The 23675-nt window shown below is 39.9% G+C and overlaps 1 protein-coding gene across 4 annotated transcripts in view; it reads left to right on the top strand.

Moving 5' to 3' along the window:
• The first annotated feature begins 12372 nt into the window (after positions 1–12372).
• CEP78 (centrosomal protein 78) overlaps positions 12373–23675 on the top strand; it is a 33054-nt gene continuing 21751 nt past the window's right edge. For 2 of the 4 annotated variants that reach the window (XM_066181785.1, XM_066181783.1), the window contains exons 1-10: positions 12405–12516; positions 14626–14902; positions 15117–15292; positions 15866–15938; positions 16459–16562; positions 17343–17517; positions 19283–19396; positions 20197–20261; positions 22941–23049; positions 23638–23655. In XM_066181785.1, the coding sequence (XP_066037882.1) occupies positions 14650–14902; positions 15117–15292; positions 15866–15938; positions 16459–16562; positions 17343–17517; positions 19283–19396; positions 20197–20261; positions 22941–23049; positions 23638–23655 (1087 nt within the window). In that variant the 5' untranslated portion in view covers positions 12405–12516; positions 14626–14649. Of the gene's footprint in view, positions 12517–14625; positions 14903–15116; positions 15293–15865; positions 15939–16458; positions 16563–17342; positions 17518–19282; positions 19397–20196; positions 20262–22940; positions 23050–23637; positions 23656–23675 lie in introns of all 4 variants that reach the window. The other 2 variants (XM_066181786.1, XM_066181784.1) reach the window with 2 other exon arrangements.

Genomic DNA, 23675 nt, shown 5'->3' with positions numbered 1-23675 from the left:
TTCAGTTTTTAGTTTGCATCCTATAAAATAATGCCAGTTTTTACTTCTGAAAAACTTCACTCCTCCAAGGTTTTGAAACAATAATATTAAAATTTTGCTATAGTTTTTACTTCATCCCAACTGCCTCTTGCAGTGAATCCAAAATAGTGTTATTTCAGGCTCTTTTTAATAGTTAACACATATTAGATGAATGTTGTATGACCTCTAGAAGAGCATCCAGCACAGTATTAAAATCCTCTGTAAATAAAAAGAAGGTAAATCTTCCCTGGAAGAGAGCTAATAACAGAAAATTGGTTATTATATGTATTATATGAAGAAAACTGATTCTGTATTAAAAAACTTTTTTGTTGTTATTTTTGTCTTTTTTTTTTTTTTCTGGAAAACCACTACCTCTGAACTCAAGCAAATGGCTTTCATGAAATGTAGGCCAAAGATGAAGACTGCCACAGAAGAGGTGTTTCTTTCAATGAAATACGTGTTCATGGGAGTTTATTATTTTTGACTAAGGACGCATAGGAAAACTTGGGACCAAAAAAATTACTCAGAATGCAAAATACACTGACACACAATTAGATGTTTTTCTAATGCTTAACTCAAACTTACAGCTCAAAAGGGACTTCTCGGAGTTGTCACTGATAACTCTATCAGCCAATTGTGCTTTAGCAGCTGAAAATACAGGCGGATGTTGACAATCACCAAAACGGTGCTGAAAACAGGTCAGACACGTCTGGTTGGGCCTAAATCTAAATGAGCCTGTGGGTTGTAGGTACAATTTCCATTGCAGTTTTTTCCATTGCAATAAGTATGTAATGGGATCAGGGAAAACTCAGAGACTGGGTGACCGAAACAGTCATATGGTGGAACAGCTGCTCTGCAAGAAAAAATCAGAAGGACCAGCTCAATTTATTGATATTTTAATTTTCTGTTTTTGAAAGGAAGTTGTGTCAAGAAGTCTAAAATGACTAAAGGATTACCCCAACAAGAAATCTTAGAAAATATAAAAAAAATTCTGAGTCAGAGCAAGGTCATTCAATGTTTCACAGGCAATTGCTATCAGCAGAAAATAAGAATTTAATATTGTCCTGCTTCTGGCCAGGACAGGGTTAATTTTTGCAATGGCCAGGAGGAGGCATGACTAGGATATGAAAGTATTCTATACCACTTCACATAATTTTCTGGGATGGAAGGGAAGGGGCCCTTCTGGTTGGGTGGCTTGTTGGTAGTGGGGTATTGTCGGGTGGTCTCAATCATGTTTGAATGGTTTGTCTCTCATGCACTGCTATTAATATTGTTACTTTTACTCTTTGTTTTCTTATTTGCTGTTTCCAGTAAATGGTGCTTATCTCAGCCCATGATCTTTACCCTTTGCACGTCCAATTCTCCTCTCCAGCCACCAGCACAGGGAGGTAGAGGAGAAGGGCAGTGAGTGAGCACTGCAGGGTTTTGGGTGCTTCAGTGGGAACACTAAATAGGCGAATACCATTCCTAAACCATGACAAATACATATTGTGTAAAAATGTCAGAAGGGATTAAACTAGTACTGATGGAATGGTGAACAGGAGAACTAAAACTAGTATTGTAATTATGCTCTAAATAGTTAATGAATTAATTCAATTTCTTGACTTCATCCAATCTTATCCAGCATAGCTCTGGAACCGGTCTGTAAATGAAAGTCATATGAGAACATTTTCTGCTTGTGCTGGTAGTTGCCTCTGCTTGGTCTTCTTCTGGTCAAAGTGCACAGGCATTCAGAGGGGACAGCTGGCTGTTCAGCAGCAGTGCCAATTACAGTAGTTTCCTGGGTGTCTTGCTTCCTTACAGTGCCTGGGAGATGTTTTATCTGGAAAATTTTGTGTTCTTCAGGCATTGGAACCCCCTTGCAACACCATCTTATGTGTTAACTGTCCACTGATGTAATCAGTTCATCATAGACCACTGGCTTGGTCAGGATGATTTGTCTCTGATGAAGTCATGCTGGGTGTTTTGAGTCACCTCCCTGTTCTCCCTTCAGGAGCCTCCTAGCACAGCTTCTAGGAGGATCTGTTCTAGGATCATCGCAGGCAGAGAGGGGAGGCTGAAAGGGTGGTAGTTACCATGGTCCTTAATTCTACCCTGTATAAAGATGGGCACAATGTTTTCCCTTTTCTAGTCCCCTGGGACCTCACATGACTGTCATGACTTTTCAAATATCATGGAGATTGGCTTGGCAGTTGCATCAGTGAAATTGCTCAGGACTATGGAATGTATCTCATCATGTTCCATGGACTTAAATACATTCAGGTTCCTCAGATGGTCACAAACCTGATCTTTATTTACAGTGGGAGAGACTTTGCTTCCTCAGTCCACATCCTGCTGCACATCCACTTGAGAGACGTGAGAAAAGTGGTTGCCATTGAGGACTGAGGCAAAAATATTGTTGATTATTTAAGTCTTCAACTCATCCATTGTTACCAGTCTTCCAGTATTGTTTATTGGGGGGTACTCCTTCTCTGATCTTTGTGTTTTGCCTAATGTGTCTGTAGAAGACCTCTTGTTATTCTTTGCATCCTTTGATAGGTTCAAGTCTAGCTTTGCCTTGGTTTCCCTCAACCCGCCCCTACACAACTGTACTTTGTACACTTCTGAGGTCACCTATTTGTGTTTCCACTGTGTGCATTCCCTTTACTTTGACCAGCAGTTTCCTACTCAACCATGCTAGTCTCCTGCCTTCCTTGCATAATTTTTTACTCCTGGGGATGGCTAGATTTTGTTCTCTATGGATTCATTCCTTAATGATCTGCTGACTCTATTCCACATCCTTTTGGAATATCCCCCGTGGGCAGCCTTTTAGGGTTGGATGGTTGCATCCAAAGGCTAGTGGTCAATGGGTCGCAGTCCTGATGGACATCAGTGACAAGTGGTGTCCCTCACGGGTCCTTATTGAGGCAGCGTTATTTAAAATCTTCATTAATGACACAGATGAAGGGATTGAGTATTACCTCAGCAAATTTGCTGTTGACACCAAGCCAAGTGATGCTGTTGCTACATTTGTAAGAAAAGATGCCATCCAGAAGCTCAAGGAGTGGATTCATGGCAATCTCATGAGGTTTAATAAGATCAAGTGCATGGTGCTGCACCTGGGTTGGAGCAGCTTCTGGTTCCAACACAGTGTATGGGATGAACAGATGGAGAGCAACCCTGGGGAGAATGACTTGGGAGTGCTGGGGGAGGAGAGGCTGGACATGACCCAGCCATGAGCACTCACAGCCCAGAAAGCCAAATGTGTCCTGGGCTGCATCCAAAGTACTGTGGCCAGCAGGTCAAGGAAAGGGATTCTGCCCCTCTGCTCTGCTCTGCTCTGCTGAGACCCCACCTGCAGTGCTGCATCCAGCTCTGGAGTCCCCAGCACGGGAGAGACATGGACCTATTGGAGAGAGTCCAGAGGAGGCCATCAAGTTAATCAGAGGGATGGAACACTTCTGTGAGGCAAGGCTGAGAGAATTGGGACTGTTCATCCTGAAGAAAAGAAGCCTTTGGGGTGACTTAATTGTGACGAGTGTGTGAAAAACGAGGTTCACTTTCTTAGAAATAATTATAAGTTTAATAAAAAATAAAAAATAGACAATTAGGAGACAGAAAAGCAAAACTTTCTCGGCCGAGGGTGCCTGGCATCAAGCCAGCCAGAAGTACACCTTTACCCTTTCAGATTCTATGTTTTAAGAACCTCTGTGTTACATATTCAATAGACTCTAATGCATGATTCAAACATTCTCTTTGGGTTTGATCGGTTTTAACTGTCTCCAATAATTTTATCTGGTAGATCCATCTGTTGGTAGCTTCACTCCGTCTGGTAACATGGGTCTCATAAATTCTTCTCCTGAGGTTTTTGGTTATCTTCATTTGGATAAGAAACAGAAGTTCAGCAGTCTTTATGCAGGAATGCAGGGTGACTCTCTTTACCTCCTGGTTTGGTCAGTTTAGGTATTACAAAGAGAAAAAAAACTAGTCTTTTTATTGGTAACACTATGTTACAATCAGAAAATATATTCATGACCTTTCTAAACTCTACTAATAAAAGATAATACAGTACCATCTTCCCACATTATACATATAATATTCATTTTAATATTTGTGAAAAGTCAACTATATAATATGTATTTATAACAATATCCTCCCTCTTTCTTTTATAATTCATTTGGCTTGAGCCATATTCCTTGTTTTCTAGTCTCCATTATTTGCTCATTTTTCTCACAGATCAATTTTGTTTCTTCAAAGGGGTCTTCTATATTATTTTTTTTTTGTTTAGATGCAGTTATTTTAGGATCCATAGACATTGCCAATATTTGCTTATTTTGGACTACACCAATGATTAGCCGAATAATTAATTTTTAAAAATTCTAGTATTGGTCTCAATTCTACACATATGTAAGTATGTAATTTGGATGGATTGTAATAGTGAAGGTTGACATATGCAAAAAGCAAAAAAACCCCTTGAGTTTACAGTTTTTGGTAGCATTTGTGTCATGATTTTGCCAATATCTTTGTAAGACAAATGAGTGAGTGACAGAATAGAGGTTTAGTTTTTTGACTGATATTCCCACTTGAATAGGCCTATAGGGGTGCATCCTACAGCTGGTTTTATGACTCTTCTCAGTGGCAAAATACAGTGGTCATGACTGGTTTTTGCCCTCTTATTTTCTTGTCACATTCTGCTCATTTTCAAGCAAATTGTTTCTGATACTTTTCAATTGAAATTGTTCTATGTTACTCGGGTATCTCCCATTCAACAGGGCACTAGTAATCTCCATTCACCAGGATATATGTATACATGCATCATTAAAAGGCAGTAGAGTCTTTTAATCTCAAAGACCAGCTACAAAGCCTTTTTAGAACTGACAACAGTGCTTCTAGACTGCACTGTGAGTAAAACTAAAATAAACTGCATCTTCAATTTAGTTATTCAATGTATTGTGATTCTTCTACATGATCATTTTACTGAAATTAGGATGTAATTTTCTTCTCTAGGGAATCACCTCTGATACCATTTAATTTTTGAAAGGTTCTACCTTTTTAACTGTAACCAGGATTGAGGGACAGGTTAAAAGGAAACTTAAAGAGAAAAATTTACTCAACAACAAAAATAACTTAAACTACAGAGCGTAAAAAAAGGAAATTACTTTTACCCCTTTACTTCTTTCTTTTCTATTAAGGTATTTATGGGCTATTTTTAACTTCTTAACTTAAAAAATATTCTGATGTTAGAGTCTTACCATATGTCTTGGGTTTTGTAACCAAAAAGAAACAAAAAATGTTTATTCTGTTTCATCTGTTGAAACCTGTTGTGTTATGTGGCAACAGTGATCATCGTGTCCAGGGAGGTGCAGGCGCCGGCAGGAAAATAGACGAGACAAGTCTCTTTTGTTAAGAATGAGAGTCCATTTTATTTCCACCCCCACCCCGAGCTGGGGAGGGGAGGAGAAGGCAAAGAGAGAGAGGGTGAGAGGTGAGAGAGTGAAGCCCAGCTTTGTCTCCCCTTAAGTAGAGGGTCTAGGGGCGGAGCAAAGGGCAGGTAAGGGCATTGACCTGAAGACAATGGAGACACCCCGAGTAGGAAGGAACCACAAGGCCAAGGTCATTGAGGGAGGGAGCAGAACCGACCAAACCACTGTGCACAGAGCACACTGGAAACATCCTCTCAGGCAGGAGGGGTAGCTAGGGTCTGTCTTGCTAAGGCCAGATCCTGGGTATTACTTTGAGTAGTGGCTGAAAACACTCCACAGAAACCCACTTGGAAAAGCATTTTTTCTTTATCTGTTGTAACTCCAGGAGGGAGGGTGCAACTGCCTTTCTGATAACAAGCCAGGTGTTAAAACCAAGTTGGGCACTGTTTCTTATTGCTGGTCACTCTCCCATTCCCTCCGTGGGGATATCTTTTGTTAATGGGCCATTAAAGTTCACCCATGATACGACACATTACATAATCCCATTGTGAGATGCTCTACCCAGGGAGGAGGAGTCAAACCATTTCCATCTAGATAAAAGGAGCCACAAGTGTCACCAGTCATCCAGTTTTCCACTGGATTCCTGGAGGAAGACCAGACCCATCTCACCACTACTGGACCCTTTTTCTACAGGACCGTCTCTATTCCAACAGGACCACACCTGCCACTCCAGGAGGGCTTACTTTGGACAGCTTCCAACACCCTGACCAACAGGGCATCAGGCTGTATTTCTGACTCTGTCAGGGTTTTCTAGGATTTCTTGTTTGTTTGCTTGCTTGCTTGTTCTTCTGTACTACAACATTTGTATTTTTTTATATCCCTAGTAAAGAACTGCTATACCTATTCCCAAAATCTTTGCCTGACAGCCTTTTAATTGCAAATTTATAATAATTTGGAAAGGGACAGGGGGGCTTACATTTCAAGGGAGACTCCAATTTTCCCTGGCAGATAGATACCTGTCTATCTAAACCAAGACATCATATTGAAGGTTTTCTGGTGGCCAGATCCTCTGCTCAGCCTGTTCCTGTGGCAGGAAGACAATGAATTCTTGCTCTTCTAGAAGATTTTCCTTCACTATTTTAGGAGAACTCCAAAAGATACACACACTATAGGATTTGTTTCTATCTAAGGCAAAAACACACATTCAATTTGCCATGTATTGATTTGAGAGATTAGATACTCCTTAGAAACTTTGATGAGAACCCCCTTTGACAGCAGTTAACACCATCAGTTTTGTGAGATAGGTTTTATCTGCAAAAAGCTGGAAAACTTAGTAAAACCTTCAAAACAGGTTCTGCAAAATTTATAATAATTTTTTACTATTTAGTTTTGGAATCAGACATCTATTTAGTCTTGGAAGCAGGCTTTAAATGGCTTGATAGAGGAGTTTTAAAAAAAGGGAAGGGACAAAATGTGAAGTTGTTCCTTTAACACATCCTTACTAGGCAGTAAGCAATAATGTGGAAGAACACTAGTCAAGTAGGATACCTTCCAGACATCCTCATAAAGTCAAGAGAAAACATCTGCTGCCCACCCACTAACAGGGTAGAGTTCACAGCCCCTTTTTTGTCTCCTGATGCCTCTAAAAAAGCTAACTGGTTATGGTGTGAGACTGAGAAATGCTTGTACTGTTGAATCACATTAAAAATTTAAATTAGTATACATTAACAAAAAAAAACCAAAAACAAAACAAAAAAACCTCCAAAGAGCATATGGCCTAGAAAGATATAGGAAGAAAACAGAACAAAAAGTGCTTCATCAAATTCAGCAAAATGATGATTGATGAAGAAGATATCATTTGCCAAAGTGACAGAATTGGGTCTGTTTGGTTGGGACTGTTCTCTACTGAGACATCTGTTATCTCACCAAATAACTTTATGCTTTTGAAGCTCTAAAACAGTTGTTGGGGATTAGATTTGTGTTTTTTTCTTACAGAATTTTTTCCTATAAGTTTCCAGGAAACTAACTACTGAGTACTTACAGGTGCTTGAGGAAAACAAAGAAGTGGCCAAAGGAGAGTAGCACTGGGCTATACCTTTTTTGGTCTCTGGGAGTTTTCTCTCAGAGGGGAAAAAGATACCGTGAGGTTTGGGGCCAGGTAAAGGATGGGGTGAGAGGCAGCTACTCTGTCTTGCTCTCGGCATTGGAGACGGGACAGCCAGGCTGCTGCTTGCAGCAGGAGGAGTTCACCAAGTTCGGTCCTGTGAAATCTACCACCATCTACTAGTGTGCCCAGGAATTCTGAGCTCGCCTTCCCCTGCCCTGATGGAGCTGGGCCAGCCCTGTTCTGCCCCTGCTGCTTCTTGGAAACTGGTTTGAGGCTTTTGGTTACACTGTAGCCCTGCAAGCCCTGCCCTGATGGGACATCTCTGCGGTTGCAGCTACCACCAACTGAGCTTCTGATATATCTCATCCAGCAGCCCAGGATTTTCCACGATTTCGGCTTTGTGCTCTCACAGTCCCACAGGGGCACCGAGATCAGACTGCCCCGGGCTTTGTGAAGCAAAGCCCTTGAGGTTCCTGGTTCTGTTTTGCTGTTAATGCTAGAGTTTTTGTTTGTTTGCCTTGTTATACATACTAGTAAAGCACTGTAATTTCTATCCCCATATCTTTGCCTGACTGAATGATTAAAAAAAAAAATGAATATCGACCTAATGTTGATATCCATCTATGACGGACAAAGACTCTCCAACAGTTTAGAGTTAGAAAGTGTATGTTTAATTATGACGCCGGGCAGCATGCAGGACAGCTCCTAAACACACACACACCCCCACAGAAGATCACAGGGTCTTTTTATGTACAGAAGTATTGAATACCCAAAACACAAATAAATATTCATGACTCTGGTACATCCCATTCCTCGCCTCGTATGGTAATTAGCCAAAAGCTATTAAGCACGCGTGGTTTGTTCTTTGAAATGGGTCGGTGGTCTTTTTTATGGGGCAGGGTCTCAAAATGATGAAGTAAGTGAGTCTTCTTTGCTTTGACTTTTTAACCTTCTAGTGTTGCGTGACAACTGAATCCTGTTTTCCCAGCAGTATTTGATTTATGATTTCATTGTAATTCTCGAAGCCTATTGATTAGTCAGAATACACAAACATAAGTTGACAGGCCTCATGATTTATCAGTTCCTTAAATCTGGCTTCTGCTTATCAAAAAGGAAGTCTATCTGTCTCACTTCAGCAATATCTAGTTTAACTAAAGTCTTTAATTCTTCAAAGTTAATGTTACATGACAGCCCACTTAATTTTCAAAATTATAATAATTTGGAGGGAGGGGGTTTGAATTCTTCATTCCAAGGAAGGCCCTGCCCTCCCTAGCAGACACCCGTCCTTTGAACTAAGAACAGTAAAGGGAATTGCCTTTGACTACAAAAGAAAGTAGTGATTATAGTTGCAAATGCAATACATAGGATATGTTACAAAAGAAATGAGATCTCTAGCCAAAAAGAAAACATAAAACAACAGTAAAAGTTATGTGGCATGTGGGGCCTTGTCACTGTTCACTGGGCTCCTACAGAGACTCTGGACGATGGCTGGCATTCCAGGACTGTGCCCTTTGTTAAGCATGTGAGAAACGACCACTCAGTTTGAAATTTTCAAAGGTTTATTAAACCTTAACAAATACAACAAAGGACTAAATAAGGAAAAGCAGCAGCACTGGGAGTGTGACCATCTACCACAAGCCCATCCACAAAATGGCTGCTCCATCTTATATACCCCTGGTGGTGTTGCCTCAGCCAACCCTGGCCCCTCCCAAAGTCTGTCAGTCAACTCTTCTTCATCATCTATTGGAGGAGGCTGCTTTCTTGCAACTTGATTGGAGGTCAAGTGTTGCCATGTTGTGCCTCCTAGCAACAAGCCTTCCCCATTCCTGGCTGCCCCATGCAAAGGGCATAGGTATGTGCCCTTCTTCCACACGTCCCCCACTACCCTGACAACCAAGGCTCTCTGGTGACAACAATACAGAGGGCGGGGAAGAGGCTTATGGGGAGAACAGAGGATCCAAACAATAAACCACAATAACATAACCATGCATCAATAAAACTTTTCTTAACATACAAACAATACTCATCCCATGATTGTGAGAGACAACCATCATATTACCTGATGCAAATAAAGGGCCAGGAGACCTTCTGCTCCCTTTTTAAGCCTTTATTAGCGAGGGGCATAGAGGTGGGGGCTCAGGGTGCACTGCTGCTCCAAATGGTCGACGCCCAGGAGAAGGATCACGCAGGCCTGTCATCACCGGCAGGGCTGGAGCCTCTATCCTTGCAGGGATCATCCAGAGACCTGATAGCGGCTCAGTAGTCTAGGGGGATCCTCTTGCTTGGGTGCTGTTCAAGTCATGGTGACTCACTCGTTGGGCTGAAACTGACATATTTGGCCTCCTTAGTTCTTTGTTGTCCTCAGAATGTGGGGGTGTTTTGTTCTTTTTGGCACATCAGAAGGCAGTGCCCCTTCACAGCTCATTGTTTGGTGCCACAGCTGTTTCCCACCAGCCAGGGCACAACCTGCAACTTGCACTCCAAGCTACCTGCACTAGGTGTGTTCTACAACAAGTCTGTGGGCTGCAAAAGGTGTACACATGAGAAACCAGAATGCAGAACAAGACATCATCGCAAGTACCACATAAAGCCTTTGTTTAGGGTTGATACACACTTTTGACACTTCCTCAGGACTCTGCTCTTTTGGAAGGTAGCTCTGTGTACCAAAATTCAATGTAGCAAAAAACCCTCAACCCAAACAAACAAACAGACAAACCCAAACAAAACCACACCACCCCCCAAACTAACAAAACCAAAACCCACCAACCAACCAACCAAGGAAAACAATACTCAAAAAACCCCCACCCAAACCACTATCAAACCAAACTGTAATAGATGTACTGTATAAAATTCGTGTATTAAAATTGTATGTGGAAAATTATACATTGGAATTAGAAAACCTGTATTCTTGGAGACAGTCCGAGGGCGTCTCCAAGAATTCCAAAGTCGTCTTTTAGCTTGGAGGTGCCACCACGACATTTGCAACATAACAGAAGAGATAACACTAAAATGGCTCATTAATCATGGGCGGACCACATCTTCGCAGCCACTCAAGGATCTGACAACGATCTCGAGGGAAACTAGCAGGTGATTTCATCAAGCCTCCCAACAGAAAATTCAGAAACTCTTTTTTAGGAAATCCTTTCAAAAACATCCCTCGGGGGATGAAGGACATTTTGGCAGTTGTACTATTTGCATGACGTCATGTTTTGGGCAAATACATGTTCTTTGCGGCAGTCGTGTTTTTGCCTCAGGGCAGAAAAACGGTATAAAGTTCCTACCCTGAGACCCTGAATATGTGGCCATACCTGAGAGCACCATTGTTGCTGCTGGGTGGTCCACCCAACATTCGATCAATGTTGTCCTGATTTATCGTGGCGTCTTCGAAATTGATTTTTGAAATTGCTAAATAAATCTTTGGATTTTGAATTGGCTCTTGTTTATTTATAACAAAACCAAACAAAAAAATTAAAGTTGGAAATAGAATTCAAATCTAAAGCACTGAATAAATGCGGAGGGAAGGGACACTTAGCATTATTTTTGAAGAAAACCAAGTTTGTTAGGGAGTAACTTGATGCAGTTTCTCAGCAAGATTTTGAATTTCAGTTTTGGAGATATCTGTGTAACTTAAGTAACATGAACAAGAAACCTTTAAAAGTAAAGATTCTTGAAAATATATGAATTTTATTTTGCTTAAATTTGGTCTGTGACACTGAGAGGTATGGCAAGCACAGGAAATATTTTGTCTTACAGTCACAGAAACATTGGTTTTGCTATTTCACTGATAATGGTCCTGTGTTTCTTGTCTTTTACATGGAATTCCCCAGATGTCCCAGTAAAACAATTTGTACAGAAGGTAATTTCAGACTTACTGAAATAGTCTTGTTCTGGTACACTTGATAGCACTTTAGGTGCTTCAGTTGCTTCTGATGTCAGTCAAAGACAATGAGTAACATTGCATCTGTGTAAACAGTGTCCTCTGAATGTTCTAGCAGCCTGTCTAGTTACTCTGGAAAGCTCTTAGGAGTTCGTTCACCTTTGGAGTTTAAATCTTGCTGCCTACCAGCAGACTAGAAACACAATTTTTTAAATAACCAAATTGCTCTTAGTCATCAACCTACAGCAATATTTTTTCCTAATTAGCTGGTGTTCCTATCCATGAACGTACTGTTCTAGGAGCAGCACCTGGACTCCATTTTGAGTTATTCTACCTTAAATGTCACACCCTGTAATGCGGTGTACTGAATGTTAATGAAAACTCTGTGATCCCTTGTATGTAAACTAACCTAGCAACCGAATGGGAAATGCGGCTGTGAAATACGAGTTTGTTACCGTTTTGGACAGCTCAGGTGGCCTGGCTGTGGCTATTGCTGTATATCAAAACGTTTCTCTACCTATGGAGCTCCTTATACGTGAAAGCTGAGGCAATACCTGCTTTCTTCTAGCACTGTACTGTTGGCTTTTGGTTGGTTCTGTGGGGTTTTTTGTGGTTTGTTTTGTGGTTTTTGGGTTTGTTTGTTTGGTTGGTTTGGTTGATTTTTTTAGTTGTTTTTTTTTTTTTTTTTTTTTTTTTTTTTTTTTTTTTGTTTCGGTTTGGGATTTTGGGGGCTTTTTTTTGGTATGTGTGTTTGGGGGTGGGTTTTTGCCTTTTTTCCTTGTTTGTTTGTTTTTTTTTCCCCAGGAGAGGGAAGCGGTAGTTCTCTTGAGCGGTGCTGTTGCTATTTGACAGCCCCACGGTCGCGACGGCCGGGCGCGGCCATTTTGAACGCGGGCAGGAGGGCGGTGAGGGGCGACCAATCGGGGACCAGCCTCGCGCGCCACGCGGCGGCCGCGCCAACGGCGCCGGGCCCAGGTGGGGGGTGGGGGAGCGGCGGTAACAACGGTAACGCAGTGCTGAGCAATGGCGGGTGATGGCGGGTAGTGCCGGGTGACAGGGGTATCGCAGCGCTGGGCAATGCCGGGTGACGGCGGGTAACACGCGTAACGCTGGTCAGTGCCGGTTAGCGGCGCCTAACAGCGGGAACGGCGGGATCGCGGCGCGGAGGGGAAGCGGGGGCCCCGCGGAACTTGCCGTAGTCTGTTCCGGGAAGATGGGGCCGTCGGGACCAGGGGCGGCGGGGCCGTTGGAAGTGCGGGAGCGACCGTCTGATGCCTGCTCTCGGCCGCCGGGAATTTCTCGCGAAGCCGCGTAGTGGTGGCGGACAGCGCAGCCCCCTGTTGATGCCTGCCCACTGGTGTGCGGTCTGAAGTTGTTCCTTGGGTCGGAGTCGGTCTTGAGTGGGTGTCGCATGAAAAGCCCGCTATTTTTACCCAGCTGCTAACCGGAGCTGTGTAGCTGGGTGCTGTGTTACATCCTTAAACACAGCTGTGCAGCAGGTCCAGCAAAGCGTGCCTGGTCCCGGCAGATCCCGAGGCCGCGCTTTTCAAGGCGCTCCCTCCCAGAGTGAGCGCGGCTCGGCTCCCCCATGGGCCCCCCGGGTTGGCGTGTGGCTGTGGCTGCTGCTGGCTGTGCTCTTGGGTGCCATCCATTGGCCCACCCTATGCATTTAGCCAGCTGGTTATTTTAATCGCTACAAACTCATAGCTTTCTGAATACTCCTAGCATGGACCTGGATTTTTCAGTTTTACTGTGTGCTGTTTATTTCTTGCAATGTGTTGCCAGCTAGTGTGATGTTTTCTGAATCCGTATTGAATAAATAATTATCGTCTGCGTACATTCTCAGAGCCAGTCAGGATAGGCTAAGGTGATATCACTACGTTCAGTGCAGAAGAGTTCAAGTTTTTATAGTTTTCTGTTTGGAAAGTGTTGTGGGTCTGATTAGTTTGTCCCTTTTTCTCTCTTCCTACAAGTTGGTTAAAGTTAAGTGGTGGGGCCAGGAACTCCTTTCTTCAGTTGGAGGTGTGGTATTAAGGTGTTGCAGTGAAAGCCCGCATGAACGGGATGTTGCTGAAGCTCCTGAGAAAAAAAGACTATTTTGCACTTAATATGTGCCTTAAAACTGATGGTCATTTTCTGAACATGAAGTGTTGAATTATTATTCAGTCATTTCTGTTCCTGTGGCCACATTATGGTCATTAAATGTAATCAGCAAATCAGAGCCTAAAAAAAGTAAAAAGGTGTGGAAGAACTGTATTATTAAAGTTTATATCTTATTATATTTCCAGTCGTTTAGAAGCCAACATTATTTTTCTTTTAAATTATGCTTTTACAAATTACTGTCCTCACATACTTTTATCTGTCCAGTAACTTGTCTTAATTTGATGTACAGAATATTTGAGAAGATTAGTTAAAGCTTTCTAGTCTGTGACAAATAAGAAAAAAGTTTGCAACGTCAATAATATTTGATATCCTGTGTGGCATACTTAATGCCGTGTTGAGAATAAATAAATAAATGTATCTTCTAATATACTGACAAATGTCCTTATTGAGACTGTAGAATTACTTAACTCTTAATAACTATGTTATAGTGGTATTTAGAGATTATGCTTGGAAGTTAGTAGTGTTTTTCTGTGTGGGTACTGAAGTATAGCAAAACCTTATGCCTGAAAAGTGCTGACTGAATTTTACTGGGATATGTATATCCAGTATGCAATAGCAGAAATATATAGGGAATCAAATTTCATTATGTATGATGAGAATTTTGACTTTTAACTGAAGTAGCAGAGATGCTCACAGCTTGTTCTGTGTGTTTCCCTTGATGGTGCGTCAGGGAGCGTCCGAGGCTTTTGGGCAGGCCTTGACGTTACAAAGTCTAATCTGAAGATGAAAACAAGATGTCTACAACAGTCACTGCTTAAAGATCAAGGCTTTTGTGTTCTTGATATACTTGTTAGTGTAGGGAGAATAAAAATGCAGATCAGTTGTTTTTTGGTGTTTGGGTTTTTTTACCCCAGCCCTTTACTCATTCAGCTTTACTTGCATAGGTTATGAGCATCATAAGACCTAAGGTTTTTAGTTACACATTAAAGATGTGTAAATTCTATACAATATCCAGGAACATTTCCATGTTTTGGGTATGTGTGTTAAATTGGCACTGTGATGCAAGATAGTTATATATTGAAAAAAGTTTATGTCTTTTTTCCCCTTTCTTATTTTAGAGAGAAGTTTATCACATAAAAGAAATGATTGAGTCAGTCAAATTACGAAGACGGTGCATGCTGGATTTCTACTCACATTATGAACATCTTTGTGAACTTCAAGGCTCTCTCCCACTGAAAGCTGTTAAGGCTAACGGGACTCGTGATGCTGTTGATCTAATTGTAGATCACATCAAAGCTACTGATTGGGCACCGCTTCTGAATGCTCTCAGGCATAGTAAGACTCTGACTTCTGTTGGAATAAGAAGTTTACATCAACATGGTCTTGAAGATTCAGGTCTGTATAAAGGATAAGTATGTTGATGGATGTGTGTTAGAATTTGTTGCATAAAACTTCTGTGTGATTGAGTACATGGGGGGAGGAATTGTTATGCTTAAGGAATTATTTTGGTTTAAGAAAGTACACAGAAGAAAAGGAAGGTATGATTATAATTGCTTTTAAGCCAATAGGGATAGGATTTTACTGATGTGTAGTTTTTGTTTTTTACTAGGTGTTGAAAGATACAAAACTTCCTTTAGAAGGAGAATTCCTGCAACACTATCAAAAGACTTGACTGGCCAACTGTGCAAAGCTGTGAAAGGCTGTCTCAGTATATCAGATGTACTAAAAAATTTAGAACTGCAGGGTTTACTTCTGAGGGAAAGAGACCTAGCACTTTTAACAAAGGTGAGAAAATAATATTATACAAATAAATGGAAAATGTGCCCAGAACAAACAATAGTAGCAACTAATCTTTGTAAGTATTTGTTGCAGACAAGGATATTTCTCTTCTGAGATATTTGTAGTCTTTACATATACAAGTACAATGATTCTGCTGAGACATTTAGTGTAACCTAGTCTTAACTGAATGTGTCATAATCACAAGACTTACTAGAAAGATCTTAGCAACATCTCTGCCATGTCCTTGAGGCATATCACATGACTGAAACCACTGTGCATGTATGTGATAGAGGGGAAGTTGTGGGATACCTGGAGATAAAAACTGGTGTTCAGATGTGTTACTTAAAAGCTCCAGTTTACTCATGAGTGGCTTCTAGGAAGGGAGGTTGCTGCTGGTTGTCCACATGCAGGCTTCCTCTGTGCTAAAGAAATGAATCCACTTAAACTGAACTTGAAGGTTTGCTTGTTTTGTCCTTAGAGTTTCTTGTAAGGAACAGAGTTGAAGCACTTTGGGTGACTTGGTGGTGTTTTTTTTTGTTTGTGTTTTTGTTTTTGTTTTTTTTTTTTTTTAATCCTAAGGGCTTGGCCACAGCTTCATCTCTGGAGAGTGTCTCTTTAGCCCACTGTCCAATTGGAGATGATGGGTTGGAAAGTAAGTTCACAATCAAAACCTGTAAATATACTTTTCTGGTTTTAAGTTTCCAAATAGGTAAGCAAATTTTGCTGTATTTCCATCCCTGTTTTAAATTTGTCTATGGTGATTAAAAGAACAATCTTCATTTTATTCTGCTTAACTCAGTAGCATTTAAAGACTTGAATTTCTTCACTTCAGGCTAATAAATAACTGTACTACTTTATAGTGAAGTTTATACTTTTAAATAAAACAGCAATTCATATCTTTACTCTTTCCTGATTTGCTTATGTTTCTATAAGTAAACTCAAATTATATATGTTCTAGCTTGTTCAGATATTCTTTGCTGAACTTTGGCTCTAGAAATATATAAATTTAGGACACATTAAGTGTATTTAAAATATACTCTGTATTTCAGCACTAGTCCTTTGTCAAAGCTTTTGGCTGTTAAAGCTGCCTCCTATTAGGCCACTGAAAAAGTGTGTTCTGATAATACGGAAATGCTGTGTATCAATAACATGCATGCTTTTGTTTTCTTCAGCAATCTGTCAGAGTATAAAGAATACAGCTACTATCAGATTTGTAAACTTCACGGCATGTAGCCTCACATGGCGAGGGGCGGAACATATAGCAAATGTAGTAAAGGTAATTCAGTCAACTTTCTTAGAATGGAGTGTTTGTAAGAACTTAATAAATTCAATTTTTTACTTTTCCTTTAAAACCCAAAATCCATTAAGGCACTTCATGAGGAGCTTGTGTGAATACCAAAATTAAGTGTGCATTCTTATGAAAGCTGTGCTTTTGTATGACAAAAAATAGCTTAGTTTACTGGTGTGGGATTTAAATTTGCTATTTCTGAGAAAAAAACCCATAAATAATAGAGGAAAGTATTTTCCTTAAATGAGGACTAGGCCTGTAAATGTCTGACATCTGTTTTGGGCATGCTTCTTTCATTGTCGGTAGTTTAAAAAAAATGTCTCCAGTATTCTTAAGCACTGAGTAAGAATGATCAAATTTACAGTTTAGAAGCTACTGATTAATTGATCAGTAGGCTTCTGCCTAGTACTGTGTTTCAATTAGTGTTAATTATGATTTCTGTGAAAGCACAAAATTTCGTAGTATGTATTTATTTCCTATTCAATGTGCCTTGAAAGTGTCTGTCAGAAGAAGATGATAAAATACTTTGTAGCCAAGCTCAGTAATATGTATTGCAAACTGGGCAGTCACAACAAATATGAGTTACTAGCAAGGTTTAAAAATTAGTTATATTTCTTGAACTCAGGAATGGTGTACTTATACCAGCGTATATTTCTTATACCGGCATTCAAGCCTTTGAACATTGTTTACAAAAAAATGTAGCTTGAGACCATGTCATCAAATATGGCTTTGCCATTGCATCTGGTAACAGCTTCTTTGTTTGCAAAGCACCAGGCAATAAGAAGACATGGTGAAGCTTGGGCTAAAAGCCTACGTTACAGGAGACCTGACCTTGAATATATGACAGGTTTGAGGCGGATTACTTTGAACTGCAACATGCTTGTTGGAGACAGAGGAGCAAGTGCCTTTGCAGACTGTCTAGGAGAGGACCTTTGGCTAAAAGGTATTACAAAGTCTACTAAAGAACAGCAGAGTAATTCAGGAGTTTTCTTATATAGTAACTGTAGACATATTGATGTATAGATACTGAGGTGTTCCATATGATGTAGAACTTTGCCTACACCAGCAAATTCTCAGTGTACTTCATATCTGGTATTTACTAGTTGCTGTAAGGATTTCTGCAAGATCTCTGTATCTCTACTACTGTCTTTTCTCCTGTCTCTATGTCTCACTGCCTCTCTTAAAATATAGTAGTGGCAGGCAGAAGACTTAAAATTGTCAGTTATAACAGTTGCAGCCGGAGGAGCAACTCACTATGTAGCTTGGGAACAGTATTCTTTTTTTCCAAAGAAATCTCTCTTCCTCTTTTGAAGTAACTGAAAACTGTTGAGTTATCTAGTATTGTCCTTGAGTATTTTTGAGAATTATTTTGTTCAATGGTATATCTATTACTATGTCTAGTAATTATAAAAAATTACTAATGGTGCTGGTGTGAATCATGGCTTTCTGTATATGAAATAAAATACCACGTTTATAGTTTTGTTTTATAGTTTGAGGCAGGTCTACAGACAACATCCATACTGATGGAAGAGGATCTGATTAGAGAATACTTAAACAAACTGGACAAACAGCAGTCCGTGGGCCCTAGTGGGATGCATTCACTAGTGCTGAGGGAGCTGGCTGATGTAATTTTGAGGCCACTCTCAGTAGTCTTTGAAAGATCATGGTGTTTGGGAGGGGGTGCATGAGGACTGGAGAAGGATAGCTAATGTCATGCCTATTTTCAAGAAGTCTGGAAAGAAGGACCTGGGAAACTACAAACCCAGTCAGTCTTGCTTGAATCTCTGGAAAGGCAAAGATTTGCTGCCATCCAGAAGGACCTCAGCAGGCTGGAGAAATGAACTGATGGGAACTTCATGGAGTTTAAGAAAAGGAAGTGCAAAGTCCCGCACTTGGATAAGAATAATCCTGTGCACTAGAATGTGCTGGGGCTGTGTGGCTGGAAAGCAGCTTTGCAGCAAGGGTGCTGTAGATCCTGGTGGACAACAAGCTGTCCATGAGACAGTGAAGTGCCTCTGTTGTAAAGAGGGCCAGTGGTCTTCGGGTAGCATTGGGCAGAGACTTTGTGAGCAGGTTGGAGGGAGATGATTCTTCCTCTTTAGTCAGCACAAGTAAGGCCGTGGAATCTGTGGTACAGGAGAGAATTTAAGCTACTGGAGAGAGTCCAGTGAAGTGCCACTAAGCTGAAGGGATAAAACAGCTCTGATATCAGAAAAGGCTGAGGAATCTGGGATTCTGGCTTGGAGAAGGCTCGGAGTGGGATCAAGGTGTACAAATACCTGAAGGGAGGATGTAAAGGAGATGGAGGCAGACTCTTTCCAATGGTGCCTGGTGGCAAGGCAAGATGGAATGGGTAGAGATGAAAACACTGGAGGTATTTCCTCAACATGATGAGTCCGAGGGTGACTGAACAGTGGCACAGGTTGCCCACAGTGGTTGTAGAGTGATTCATATTACCTCCTCTGCAGATGTTAACAGTAATTTCTTAATGTTGAAAGGTTCTACTTGTCTTCTTTGAAAGTAATACTCCTGTTTTTATGTGTGACTCTTATCAACATGTCCTCATTTCTCATGCTTCATGTTCTATGAAATGGTGGCTTTCAGCAGGATTATTTTTTTTTAGATATCAACTATTAAATTAAATTACTAACTAAATGCAGTACTACCTCCACTGATTTTTTTTTTTTTTGTCTCCTTAAACATTTTAGCGCTTGATTTGCAGCAGTGTGGAATATCCAATGAGGGAGCAAGGTCACTGTTAGATGCTCTTCAAACTAATACAACATTAGTGGTACTTGACATCAGAAAAAATCCATTAATTGGTATGTACCTGTGTCTGCATTTATCTTCTTTGTGTGGTGCTGGTTTCTTTTTTTTTTCTTCTTCAGTAACTATATGGGGAAAGGTAAAATGCTTTTAAGAAAAAAAGAACATGCCACAGTAATTTGCTAAACATTTTTAAAACAGGAAAACAAGCAGGATAGGTCATGTGCAATTACTGTTTGTAGTGGTTTGAAAGCAAAACAAATGAGAGGCTCTAAGTCAGAGATACAATTTAATAGGAAGAAAGGAAAGAAAGTAAAATAAAATAGATGCAATAATACAAAAGTCCACTGATAGAGTCAGAAAACAACTTGAGCAGGGTGATGGAAGCAGTCCAGATGAGGTAGTCTTCTTGAAGCGGTGATCCTGTAGAAAGGTTTGGTACCTTTGGTCCTCTGGGAATTCAGTGGGTAAGGGCCCCCTGTACTGTCTCAAACCCCAGATTATATCCAGGTGAGAATGCTTGGTTCCTCCCCATGGGCGGAGCATCTCACAATGGGATGATGACTCATGCAGGGGGTCTTTGGTGGCCCATTAAACAGAGATAACTCCTGGAGGGAGTTGTCTATGAGTCATGGGCAAGGCATTTGATGGGCCATTAACAGAAGATAATGGCCCAGAGGGAGGGGGTCTGGGAAAACACTGCCCCACCTGGATTCAACAGTTCATGAAGATGGTGATAGAATACTTTGTGCACATCTTATGCTGCAACCCAGGACACTATTCAGTGATCTGTTTGTTCACATGAAGAGTTGTCTCTTACAGGAAATTCTTAACAAGGTGTTTTAATTAATTCTAGATCATGTTATGATGAAAAACGTTATTGAAAGAGTTCTTAAGAATGGTAACAGTGCTGATTCAGAGGTATGTTTTATACATTTTCGAATTAGTTTCGGTTTGTCTTTGTAGCTTCCACTGCATTTATTTTTTTTAAAGTGCGACTTTTTTCAAAATGAATCTAAAACAACTATTCTAGTTCTGAACAGAAGTTTTACTCAGTACAAATAAAAAACACTAGAGGAAAACCTAAAACCACTGTGATGAACATGTTACTGTATTGGGCTTTTTGTATGATTTCTTACATAATTAAAGCTGTCACATGTAATAAACTTGGATATACATTTAATGGAAGGAAAAATGGAAATGTGCGTGTATTTCAGCATTACCATAGAATGTTGACTAAATACTGCTCCAGAGCTGCTATAGGGCTTCCTACTACAAGTGTCCTGTCAACATGGTAATAATAACTTCTAATTAAAAAGTAAAGGAAACCACAATTTAAAATTTATCAGTTAATGTAATTTATTTAAAAACTTATTTCTTGTCTCTAACTTCTGTAACTGAATTTTTTTAAGTTGCTCAAGACTGTCCCTTCCAATGCAAACCATCTATGAAAACAGAGTCCAGTTAAAGTACAGTACCCCTTTCATCTTTATCTTAACAGTCCACACAGAGTTCATGGTAATATGCATAAGCTGGATATCTAGACCATAAATGATTACGTATACTGTTGAAATATGCAGAAATCTGATTCAGTTCTCAAAGGAGTTCCAGTAATCCTAGTTCTTGTGTTGGAATTTAATGCTCTTTTGGTTTTTGAAAAGACTAAATAAAGACAGAACTGTGGATGTGTAGGGACTGTCTAATAAACTGAAAATTTGTGTATAGAATTTCTGGAGGAATAATGCAGTTCCCCACTTCAATCTCTAGAAGACCTTTTTTGAAAGGGTGAGGTTGGTTGTGAAGTACTCTTTCTGCTTGGCAGATGCAATCAAAACTTGCAAAATGTCACAGGGATCACATGAAAATAACATCTGCCTGGAAATGCTAAAGGTAATTGGAAAGTCAAACCATGGAAAGAAGCAACTCTGGGAAATCTCCCATATGCTAAAAGATCACTTGACTCAAGACATTAGTTTTATATTCAACCAGTTACTGTGGTGTCTTAAGTTTTATTGGCAGTGCTAGTAATTCTTCATACTTCATTAACAACATGGATGAAGAAATACTGACCACCGGCTTGCTAAGTAGCTTTGCTTCTGCCAGTTACAGCTGTCTTTAATTCCATCCTGCTTTGTGTAAAAAGTGGTTGGTTGTTTTTCAGTAGCATGTAGTTGATTCCCTTCTGGGCTGTTTGTTTAGATTTGAAGAATTATCTACTGCTAATTGATGTCTTTGCTAAAACAAAAGCTATATATTTTAGCAGCGCTGTGTAGCAGTATAATGAACTGTAATCATAGATGTGACCAAGTGTAATAGGTGGTGATAATTTGTGTGGTTTCTGAGAAACTGAATAGCTTAAGGGAAAATCCGTTGAAGGTGTCTACAAAACAGGATGCTTTCAAAACATTGTTTTTGTATTTTGCTGTCTTCGTAGATGCTTAGATGTTGTACAACAGCAGCAGTAGGCACCCAGCTGAGACAGGCTATGGGCTAGATGAACTTTAGGTTTAACCTAGTAAACCTGCCCTTTTAGGTGTCTAGTAAAACAAAATTAAAATGACTTTGCTCTTAGAAGCGTGCAATCTAATTTTACTCTTTCTGGGTGTGTTGTAGTTCAAAATTAGCAATTTGCTTGCACAGATACTAGATCCAGCTAGAGACACAGTAAAGTTTATAAAAGGATTAATTGAGTCCAAAGTGAAAAGAAAGGGTGTTTCTTGACAGTTTAAAGTTTGGATTAAACTTGGTTAGTAAGAGTACAGTAATGGCATTTTAATCATTCTGATGCTTTAGATGGGAATAGCTCTGGCATACTGTTCCTGGTACTCTTATGGGGGATTTAGGTCTGTGTGAGACAAGCTTTGTGTTAGTGTCATCTGTATTTTCTTCAGTGACTGCTTCAGCACTAGACCCTGTATTAGTGATGCACACTGAAAAGTAAGTGCAGGGTAATTTTAGAATATCTACCAGGAGTAAGTAAACTTTTTATGTGGGCAGGGGGAGCCTTTAGGAATAGAGCTGTTGCTGTAAGGAAGTGAAGTTTTAAGTATAGCTGTGGCCTTTGGTCATCACTGTCTCTTAATTTTAGTACAGAGATTCTACTTTGTAAGGATGAAGTTTTATTACAGGCAGTAAAAATAAACTTCATGTTTTTTAAAATAATGACTTTATCAGTAGTACAAAATCACATTAGGGATGTTTTTATTACTCCGGAGAGCTTTGGCCTGAGCCAGTCATTCCTGTCAAGCCAGTTTTCTGAGAATGTAGTGCAGAAACCAGGGTTGACTCTTTATAGTGTTGATACTGGGTTTTTTTTGCGATAGAAGGAGAACTGTTTTGCACAAGAGGAAGAATACTGTTGGATGGGATATTGTAGTGGTGTTTTGGGAACACTTTCTGGTTATGTAGACTATCATCTGTGTTTGAATTTGGACTTTGTGAGACTTCTGTTTTTTCTTGATTTGATAGCTTTTAAAGTTTTCTGTAAGTAGCAGGGTTCTCTATATATGACAGCTACCTCTAATTTTAAATAAGCACTTAAATAACTGTCAGTTACTAAACTGATTTGTTTCTCTTTAAAAAAACCCCACCAAATTCTAGTTTAAGTGGCTTATGTCTCCGTCTTCCAAAGATGCTTTGAAAACTAAGCCAAAGAAAAGAACCATTGTCCTAGGAAGTGGTCGGAAAGGAAAAGCTACTATTCGTATAGGTAATTCTTTGTTTTTTTCTGGCTATAGTAAATTTTGTCTAGAAAATTGTATCTTAATGCTTAAGAGCTTAAAATAGAAAATGTATGATGTGTCTAGATGTTAATGTTTTACAGAACACTTGTCTCTCAAAAAGAAAAAAAATAATTTTCTTCCTAATTATATAATGCATCTTCTATCATCATTGGTATTTGTAGGAAGGTTGCTTTTGTTTTTAGTGCTGCTAGATGTATGGCTGAAAAAATGGTAGGATATGCTGACTTCAAAATGTGTGGAAGCATTGCATGTATTTATTCTGTGTCTCCACAAGCTTCCACTTCTGCAAAGCCTGGTAGAAGTAAGTTGTCTAGTTTTCCTGCTGTTGTAACCTTTCTGTAGCAGGCTGTTCTCTGCCAGAACAAACAATAATTAACTGATGTACAAAATGTTCTAAGATATTTTTTTTAAAACTTCATGTAAACCTATTACGAACAGTATGTTTAAAATAACATAGGAATCTTGACTATTTATAATTAAGTACTGACAGTTGCAATACTAAATCTTTTTCAATAAGCTACTAAAAATTTCACTGTCTCTCATCTTTGCTCTAGTTATCTGGAAGCAGAGAGGTAAGCATAAGTCAAAAGAA

Source organism: Chamaea fasciata, unplaced genomic scaffold, assembly GCF_029207755.1.
Source record: "Chamaea fasciata isolate MVZ Bird 193981 ecotype frontalis unplaced genomic scaffold, bChaFas1.0.hap1 SCAF_4, whole genome shotgun sequence".
Classification (NCBI taxonomy): Eukaryota; Metazoa; Chordata; class Aves; order Passeriformes; family Sylviidae; genus Chamaea; species Chamaea fasciata.
Note: the sequence above shows the minus strand (reverse complement) of the source record. Positions and strands in the feature narration are given on the sequence as shown.